Consider the following 9,876-nt stretch of genomic DNA (forward strand, 5'->3'; position numbering starts at 1 on the left):
GGCGGTGGTGAAGCAGCCACACCGCTGCCTAGTGCAGCACAGGCGGGCAGCCACAGCAAACGTTGCCTTGTGAAGGTGGGGGTGGGGCACTTTCCTCCATGCGGAGCAGCAGTTTCTGCCCAGCTGCTGCTCTTCCCAGATGGGCAAGCCTGGAGCTGGCGTGGGGCTCAGGCTAAGCAGTGGCAGCACAGAACAAACTGCTGCTCGGTGTGGGCAAAAAGCAGCCGCTCCCCCTCCTGCTGCCGACACCCTGTGCCGCAGCCGCTCGGAGTTCATGTGGGGCTACCTGTGCCTGCTCTCTGTTGCCCCCAGATTCCCATGGGGTGGCAGTGATGTGGTGGAGAGACAGGACAGCCCCATGCAGGCTGCAAGTGGCTGCACAAGGAAGTGCTGGCCACAGGGAGAGGGAGGGGTCACTTTTCTCCTGCGCTGAGCTGCTGCTCAGCTTAGACTGGTGAGCATGGGGTGCGCGGGGTTAGGGCTGTGCACTTGTCCCAACCTATACTGCGGGGCTGGGGCAGAGGCAGTGGGTGTGAGCAGGTGCGTGGGAGCCCGGCACTGGCCCTAGGGCATTGGTGCAGGCCCCATGCTCCCACTCACTTCCATTCCCTCTGCTCCCTGCCACTGCTTTCCTCTTTTCCTGCCCCCCCGCCTATCGGCTGCTCTGCATCACATGGCTCCCAGCTGTTCCCGGCTGCATGGCTGGACCATGGGGCTCAGCAGGAGCAGGCCAGGTCCCGAGGATTGGGGCAATCCCTGCAGTCCTCCCCTGCCTCCCTGCCCCCCTTCTTACCTGAATTTCCCGCTCTGGCGCAGGCACAAACAGCCCCACGGTCCCAGGCCAGAAGCCTCTGCTAGGCAGGGGCTTCTGGTTGGTGGGGCGGGGTGGGGCCAGGCAGGCTCTGCTGTTGCAAGAGCCTGCTGTGGCTTCCCCTTGGTCCTACTTCCCCAGGCTCCTGTCATCTTTGACAGGAGCCAGGGGCAGATAAATATAAATTTTCTAAATTTTTTAGGGGCCCCACAGGCCAGATAGAATAGCCTGGTGTGCTGGATCTGGCCCACAGGGTGGATTTTGCCCGCCCCTGTGCTATACCCTTGCATTGAATTTTATAGAACTATGACCCGTATTTGATAACTTGTATCTTTTTTTATCCGTGTCCTATATTGTCTTGTCTTACTGCTTGATCACTTCTTTTAACAGACTTCTCTTGAATACACCTTTGTTTCAATCATTGTGTTTGAGGTTGTTAATTATTTATTACAATTTTTACTTTTTAAAATAGGAGAAAACTTCAGTAGTATATATTTAGAAGGTATCATGTGACCAGCAGGAGATGACTGAATTAACAAATCATGATTATTATTACCAATCCCAAAATAATGGGACTCAAAGCTTTTTTTTCCTTAAACTCATTCCATTTTTGCTGTCTTTACGAGGTTAACAGTTATTTATCTCCATTAACTATAACAGTTCAATTTAGTTGAAGAATAACAAAAGCAGTGTTTTCCAAATGAGAGAACCATTAAAGGCCACAATTTAAAACTCCTGTTAGCAAATAGAACAGCACATGTTGGAATTGCATTCCAAAAGACTATTTCATTAACAAAATATATATTTTGCTGCATATATTCTTAATGCATGAAAACTTTTTAAGTATCTAATTAAATATGCTAGTATTTATTAATCGTATACTTGCATTAACGATTAATTTGTAAAAACATTACAAAGTACAATATATGCACAAACCGTCTGGATGTGGAACAATTTTAAGTGTCCGTTACCACTTCCAATCTCCAAACTGCTAATCACTATAGAGATATGTATATCTCTGTGTATATGTATATAGGACACTGTATCTTTCATAGTTTTTCTTTACAGCCTTTGTTTATGATCATAATTAGTAATCTTCTGTTTGTATTCACCATTTCCATGACAGGAATCTACAGTGTCACTCACAGGGCAGGGCCCTGAATAACTATGTTGTTTTTAGCAATACATTAAAAATATTAAGCATAAATCCTGTGGTCTGATCAGAGAAAAGCAGATATGAATAGGTACCTTTTTTGTTAAGGAAAAAAAAGGAGGGTGGGGGGACATGCAAAGACTATTACATTATCATTTTGCCAGCTCCTCTGAGTTGTTGATCAAAACAGAAAAGCCTGACACGTTTTTCTGTTCCTCACGTTTGTTTTCTTTAGGGTTCAGTCATTTCATACTATTAACATTTCACAAAATGGAAGTTGTGACTCAGACTTGTTTTCCGAAACTTCTTTTGGAAATCACAATATTTTAAGAGGGGAATCTGTTTTAGGTCTTGGTATTTTCATAAATGCTCTGTAGATGACATGAATCCTGGTTGGGTGTTTTTTTGGTAACTTCCTTTTTTCTCATTGTAGTAGATGGAAGCAGAGAGCCGAGTACAGTAGAGGAAGAATTCAGGAGATGTAGGGTAGGATTGGAGATGCTACCCTAATGACTGAAAGCCTGAACAGATTGTAGGGCTGCTTGGTCTGTCAGTAACGTTTACAGGTTTTGGACTGAAATGACCCAGCTTGGGTCAGAAGTAGGTGACCAGGCAGGTGCTAGGACCCAGTTTCCACTGCTGCTGCTTCTGTCTCTGGTGGCAAGGGGAATGCTCCCACAACTGGTGCTTCTTTTCACCACCACTGAAGCTCCACATCTGCAGACCAAATCAAACAGCTTCCTGGGCCAGGTCTGGCCCACAGGCTTTAGGTTGTTGACCCTTGGTCTAGAGAGAAGACAAGTGGGAAAATAGCAGTGCCTTAGTGGCTTCCATCTTATGTTCCAGAATCTCAGTTTCCATGAAAAAATAAGTTTAACGAAATTAGAACTAAATTTTAAAGGATGAGACCAGATGTGGAAGAAAAAGCAGAGGGATAAGCAGGGTAGAAAGACCAGAAGTATGGTTCACAGAGTTTAGGAGAGTGAAAAGCACAGTGTAAGTCAACAGCAAAATGATAAAAATTATACTTGCTTACCCTGCAAGACAGCCAAGATCTCAAGTATCATTGCTTGCATAAAGGCTAAGGACTGAAGTTACACACCAACCACTTTAAGTGATCAGGAACCAATTAAAACCTATAACAGAACAGAAGTTCAGTGCACTTAAGCCTCTTTCAAAAAGGCCAAAACTGGTTTAAGATGAATCTGGTTGGATTTAGTATCAGACTTAACTGATTCAGGTTAAACCTGTTTATGGAACTTCTGTCTCAGATCCTCTCCCAATCCAGATGAACTCACAGCCCTCCAGCAGATACTGTGTAGCCCTGGGCTTTGCTCTCTGCTCCAGCAGAGCAGGGCTGGCCCCACCCCAGCTGTTAGCGGGGGCTTTTCCATCCTCCGCAGCCATGAATTGGGCTGGCCCTGCCCACTCCTTGGCTGGTGATCAGCCAGGCTCAGGCAGGGGGAGTAGAGCCCCCACTGTGCCCCCCCACCCCTGTCCCTGCCAGGCACAGCCCAGCTGGGGGTGCACAGCTTGGGGAGGGGCTCCCCCCTACTCCCTCCTCAGGTGGCCTGCTGGCAGGGGGAGTGAAATTCCCACTACAGGTTTCCCCCTGTGTTGGGCACAGCCTGGATAGAGGTCTGGAGCTGGGGGGGGGATGGACATTTTCCTCCCCACTCCCTCCTCAGCTGGCCCATCAGCCAAGGAGGGAGCGTGGCCAGGTGATCGGCTTGGGTATGGGGGGTGGGTGAAACCCCCAGTGTGGACTTCCCCCCTCTGTGTTGGGCATAGCTTGGCTGGGGGTTTGGAGCCAGTTGGGGGAGAGCCGTTCCCCCTCCTCTCCCCCAGCCTCCTCAGCCGGCCTGCCAGTAGAGGAGGGAGCATGACCAGGTACTTGGCCCAGCTCTGGGCACAGTGAGGGAAGGAGAGGGAGAAACGCCCTGCTGGGGCTACCCCTGGCACTGGGGAGACCCAGCGGTTCTCAGTGGTGACAGACGACAGAACAAGAAGCAATGGCTCAAGGTGCATCAAGGGACGTTTAGGTTGGCTATTAGGAAAAACGTTCTCACTAGGAGGATGGTGAAGCACTGAAACGGTTTACTTAGAGAGGTAGTGGCATCTCCATCCTTGGAGGTTTTTAATGCCTGGCTCAACAAAACCCTGGGTGGCATGATCTAGTTGGGGATGGTCCTGCTCTGAGCAGGGGGTTGGACTAGTGATCTCCTGAGGTCCCTTCCAACCCTCATTTTCTGTGATTCTATGACCCTGGTTGGGGGTTCAGAGCCAGGCTGGGGGGTAGTTTTCCCCCTGGCTCTCCCTGCTCAGCTGGCCAAGGAGGGGGCGTAGCTGGGTGATCATCAGCCTGGCTTATGGCTCCAAGCATGGGGGGAGAGGGAGAAATGCCTCATCAGGAGCTTCCTGCATCCCCCACACCCTAGAGAGACCCTGGCTGGGGGTTCAGTGCTGGTCGGGGTGGGGGGGCAGGAGGGAGGTGGTTTCCCCCCCACACCTCCTCAGCTGGTCTGGGACTGAAGTGGGTATGTGGCTATGGAAATCGCTTTTCTCCTGGCTGTGGGTGGAGAGCAAAGAGAGAGAAATGTCCTGCTGGGGGCTTCCCCCCTTCCTCCTGTGTGGGGGAGACCCGGGCTGGGTGGGGTGGCAAGTTTCCCCCCATGCACCCTCCTTAGCCAGCCCGGGACTCAGGAGGGGACATGACTAGGGGGATTGCCCAGCTCCCAGCCAGGCATGAGAAGGGAGAGCGAGAGGGAGAAATGCCGTGCTAGGAGCTTTCCCCCTCCCCCCTATGCTGGGGACACCCCAGCTGGGGGTCTTTGTGGGTGGCGGGGTGCCCAGTCCTGCTCAGCTGGCTGGAGGCCGAGGAGGGGGCATGCCTCAGGGATTCGCCAGGCTTCCAGCTCTCTGCAGTGCCTGGCAGGCTGGGAGGTGTGCCCTAGTGCCCCCGGGTACTGGTGTGGGCCACTACAGGGGTCTGGCTGCCTTTCTGGTTTGAAAATCATACATCAGTTCACTTGCTTGTTGGTTCAATCTAGGCAGTTCAGAGAAACCTGCAAAGATTTAATCAATTCAGCCTCAGGCTTTTTGACTGTCTGTACTTAGCCAAAGTGTTAGATAATTTGGAACCAACTGTCTTTTGCAGTGATAAACATATTATTACTGATTTGCATCTTGTATCCATCAGCTGATCTCTTTTGCAAAACCCTAGATCCACTGGTGCCCCTGTTAGACTTCAGTAATGCACACATTATTTCAACAGCTGATCCTAAATGCAGGCAAGCAATTTAAAATGATTAAGCTTTTTCACTACTAATTATTTGGTGTTGGTATAAAATTACAAGAGAGTATATCAGTACAAATAACAAGATAGTCATTTTAAAATCTAGGTACAGCGAGCTTCCAGCCAAGATAATTTTCCCAAGTGTTTATACATTGTGGTGTTGAACCCATCTCCCTATGTGGGTTGTTCCCATTGACACTTGTGGTTACAAATGTGCACATAGGTTCCCATTAGGCAAGCTGTAAGGACTAAAAACAGAATCTGAAGCAAATTGTTCTATTTTCATTTAAATATGTTTGAAGGACTTTCATTTGAGCATATTGCTTATTTATATCTACATAATGATAAGAGTGTTAGAGTTAGGCTTAATGTTTGCCATTATATTGCTAAGAGTACCTGTTGGCTTTTGCAGTAAGTTCTGCAATAAGTTCTGCAAACTTATTGTTTAAATTCAGTTATTTTACCATTAAAAAGACATGTATATCTGTCTATCTATCTATCTTTCGTAAAAGGAAAAGGCTGTCAGAAAGGTAATGATTATAAGATTTTTTTCCAACCATGCTTAGATAAGATCTATCAGGTAAGCTCTTTAGAAAAGAAATGCTGTTCTGTGAAATTTCAGTAAAATGGCTAATGTGTTTTTGAATGCTGTGTAAAGGACAAAACCTTATCTGTTTTATCTTTGCATTTTTTGGTGCCTTTGGTACCCCCTTTTCCCCAGGAAGAATTAGAGGTATGAATCAGAATTATGATGAGCTCTACTTAGCATTATATATCCTCTCCCTATCTTACTTTTTCTTTTTTCTTTTTTTGATGAGGCATAGTCCAAAGAGATTCCTAAAGATTTTTAAAGTAGAACCATAACTACAAATTAAATGTGTGGTGGTGAAAGTAGATTCTGGGAGACAGATTCACAATTATGAGCCAACATTCAGGGAGCACCAAGGTGGATACAAATGAAAAACGCACATATTTTTATTTAACTTTAAATTCACATTGTTAAATAACTTTCTTGCAAGCACTTTCTTGTTTGAAATGATAACATTTTTTATAATGCTAAGATTATTGAGGGATATATGGATTCTGTCTGTAAATGGTCCATGTAAATGTTCATTTTAAAGCTTACACTACTTATTGATTGAGGGATTTATGGAGTCTGTCTGTAAATGGAGAATTTTACCTTTCAGAGAAGCTGTTGTCTAATGTAGAGGGGAAAGAATCAAGTTGGCACTAGCCATCTGCCACCCATCCCTCAGTATAGGTAGTAAGGGAGGGGCAAAGCTCTGCTCCGTTATGCAAACATGCTATTTTGGAAATCAGATGCTAAAACATGTAGTGCTAAATAAGTTTTGAATTTTATTTTCTAGCTCTTCAGCAAGAAGCAGAACAGAAAACTATTAGATTTGCCTCTGATATTGGGCTGGTACCAAAGAGTTCAGAAAGTACCTGGAGTAAAGGCAGCTGCTTCTAAGAGCAATATGCAGTTTCTCCAGTTTCCAGACTTGCTGTCTTCCCCAGAAGAGCAACTTCAAGATTTTAGTACATTTTCTGATGGGTCAGAAGAGGACCATGAAGACAAACAGTTTATAGGTGGTCCAAGGCCAACCATGACAAAGTTAATGGTAATTAAACTTTTTAATTTGTTATTTCAATAATAATAATAAGGTTGTAATTACAGTTTTGCCCAAATACTTATAAGGGCAATGTAGCATTCAATGAGAAGTGCTTGGAAAATACCTCTGGATTTATTAATCATTTTAATAAATCTTTTTCTTTCTCGATTGTTGAGCTAGAGATGTTTTAAAATGTATGTTTAATTTGTATTAAATTTATATTAAATTAATCAGAAATTATAAATTTTAAGAATATGAGAAACTAGGCAATAAGATGATGTTTTTGATGAAAATACAGAAATGTTGCTAATCATCACAAAAACAAAAAAAGGACCAGTTCTAGAAATGTAATAAATATCTGCTTTTGGTATTTGAGTTTAGTAATTGTGTTTGAATTACTATTTATGCTGAACTGAGAGCATTGGGGAACCAAATTAGGTTTTGTCAAAGCTAATATAAAAATGTTCATCACTTCTTTCTTCGTAAAAGACAATACAGTGCTTCCATTGGAAAATGAATGGTGGGGAAGCACAGAGAACATAGCTACAACATTACGGAGAGGCAGCTGTACTGTTGTGTGATCCTGCACCATTTAAGTCTGTAGGAACCCTGTTGCTGACTTCAGTGGGCACAGGATCAAGATCCTGTAGACTTTGATTGAATCAAATTATTTCTTATATGTAGGAAAGAGGCATTGAAGCAAAATTTTCTCCTCACCCAACCCCATGCTGGACACTGGACTGGAGCGATCTACCAGCAGCAGTCAATCCTGGAGAAGGTAGGGGGTCTGTTTTTTTCCTCTCCGCTTTACCTATAAAAGCAATAATTTTTCAAGTAAGGTTAATTGTCAGTTTTTTTATTTGGGAAAATAGATATAATAGTGCCTACATTTTACAAAATACTCTTAATCAGTAAAGCTAAAGCTGCTGATCAAAGGAGGGTAAGCATCATTTACCTTCATTTCACCCAAGGGGAAACTAAGGCAGGAAGATGAAGTGACTTGCCTAAGGTCATACAGCAGACCAGTGGCCATGTCAGAAAAAGAACTAATTTCCCCCAAGTCCTAGGCCAGTTCCCTGGTCATTAAGTCACAAGACCTCCTGAGTGCACAATGAATGTTATGTTTATCCCTGCATGTCCAGTGTTATATTTTCAGCTGTGACCTTAGGATGCCTTTATGGGTTGAAGTAGTAGTGAATATTGTTATGATTGGTTTCCTTTTCCTCTGAAACAACACCTGTTTTTAATCAGTGTCAAAAATGTCTTCTAGTAAAAAAACAACAACATGGGGGATCTTGCATCAAACTTCTCTTCTTTAGGCTTCCTGCTACAACTGTCTGCTGTTTTTTGGTTCTATCTAGGCTGAGAACACTTCTACAAGACAGAAACAATTGTTTAGTCTCTTTTTTCTTTGATCCTTTTCAGGAGTGGCCTGAGTATTGAGTACAATTGATATAATATAATTTCCTTGCCAGCTGTCAGGAATCTAGTTGAAAGTAATATTTCTGTAGAAAAATGGAGAAGGGTTGATGCAGTGTGTTTAGAGTACTGGTGGAGCTAACTGCAGTAGCATGGAGCTTCGCGCAGACTAATTTTATTCCCGGGGGTGGGTGATGCAAAGGTAGACATACCTTTAGAGACTTGCTGAAAGGCTAACACAGTGAAATACTTCGTCAGACAGATTACGTGTTATGATCCATTTAAGAAGCATAAAGGTTTTATGCATAGGTATTTCCTCTTTACCTTAGAATATATAGAAATAAGGTCTCTTGCCATACAATATATTTTTGGAAGTCATAGGATCGTAGAAAATAGGGATGGAAGGGACCTTACAAGGTCATCTAGTCCAGCCCCTGGTTCAACTGTGAATCATGTCTGACTAAATTATGCCATCTAAGTGTCTGTTCTAAACTGCTTTTGAAATTTAAAAAGGATGGAGATTCCACAGTTTCTCTAAGTAGCTTGTTCCAATGCCTGACCGTTACTCCGAAAGTACTTCCTAATATTCAACCTAAGTTTTCTCTGCTGCAGCTTGAGACCATTGCTCATGGTCTTGTGGCCTGTAACTACAGAGAAAAGGTTTTCTCCACCCTCTCTGTAATTGCCCTCCAGATATTTGAAGACTTGTCAAACCCCCTTCAATCTTCTGTTCTCCAAATTAAATTACCCTAGTCTTTTCAGTCTTTCCTCAGAAGTCATGCTTTCTAGGCCTCTAATTTTTTTTTTCTGTTCTCTGCTGGACCTTTTTCAATCCTCCATCCACATCTTTCTTGAAGTGTGGGGCCCAAAACTAGACATAGTACTCCAGATGAGTCCTCATCAGTGCTGAATAGAGTAGAGAAATCACTTCCCTTGATTTTCAAGTGACACTCTTGTCAATATTATCCAGTTTGCAGTTGACCTTTTTCACAGCAAGAGCACACCATTGGCTCATATTCAGGTTATGGTCAGTCATTATGTGTAAGATCAGAATGACCAGAAATGAATTGTCACCTTCTGACGTTCACCTTCTTCTGACTTTCAAATGCAGTTCTCAATGATATGAGTGCCCTCAGCTGTGCTATGACCTGATTTATAGTTTTATGGAAAGCATCGTAAAAGGGACGCATCAAACTTGCTTTAAAAGTTTCTGATGTGTGATTCTTTCTTTGCTTCCTCTCTTCAAACATGGAACTGTCAGTTTCAGTTCAAATTTGCCTTGATGGCTAGTTTCTCCTTTTGATAGGAAAATGTCTAGAAAGATTTATAAGGGGAATAGTTTTTTTTAATGGATGCTGCACTTGAAAACTTCTCCTGTGCTGGAACCAGTTCTTTAGCAAGAAGTCATGGGTTTTACTTCTCTGTCCAGTGGACTGGAAGAAAAAGATTACGGTTTTGAAACCTTTCTCTTGAAAGAGTTACAAAAAGACATCTGCAGATTGGTTTTATCTTACGTTCTTCAATCCTAGTTTATAAAATCTGTTTTTCTAGTTTTGCTTTATTTTTTAAAATATTTCTGTAGGGA

The 9,876-nt window shown here is 43.7% G+C and overlaps 1 protein-coding gene across 3 annotated transcripts in view; it reads left to right on the forward strand.

Moving 5' to 3' along the window:
• Positions 1–9,876, forward strand: part of GSTCD (glutathione S-transferase C-terminal domain containing) — a 164,314-nt gene that overhangs the window by 46,656 nt on the left and 107,782 nt on the right. For all 3 annotated transcript variants that reach the window (XM_025208781.1, XM_025208780.1, XM_025208779.1), the window contains exons 4-5: positions 6,627–6,881; positions 7,557–7,650. In XM_025208781.1, the coding sequence (XP_025064566.1) occupies positions 6,627–6,881; positions 7,557–7,650 (349 nt within the window). The remainder of the gene's footprint in view (positions 1–6,626; positions 6,882–7,556; positions 7,651–9,876) is intronic.

The sequence above is a fragment of the Alligator sinensis genome, unplaced genomic scaffold, assembly GCF_000455745.1.
Source record: "Alligator sinensis unplaced genomic scaffold, ASM45574v1 scaffold1092_1, whole genome shotgun sequence".
Taxonomy (NCBI): domain Eukaryota; kingdom Metazoa; phylum Chordata; order Crocodylia; family Alligatoridae; genus Alligator; species Alligator sinensis.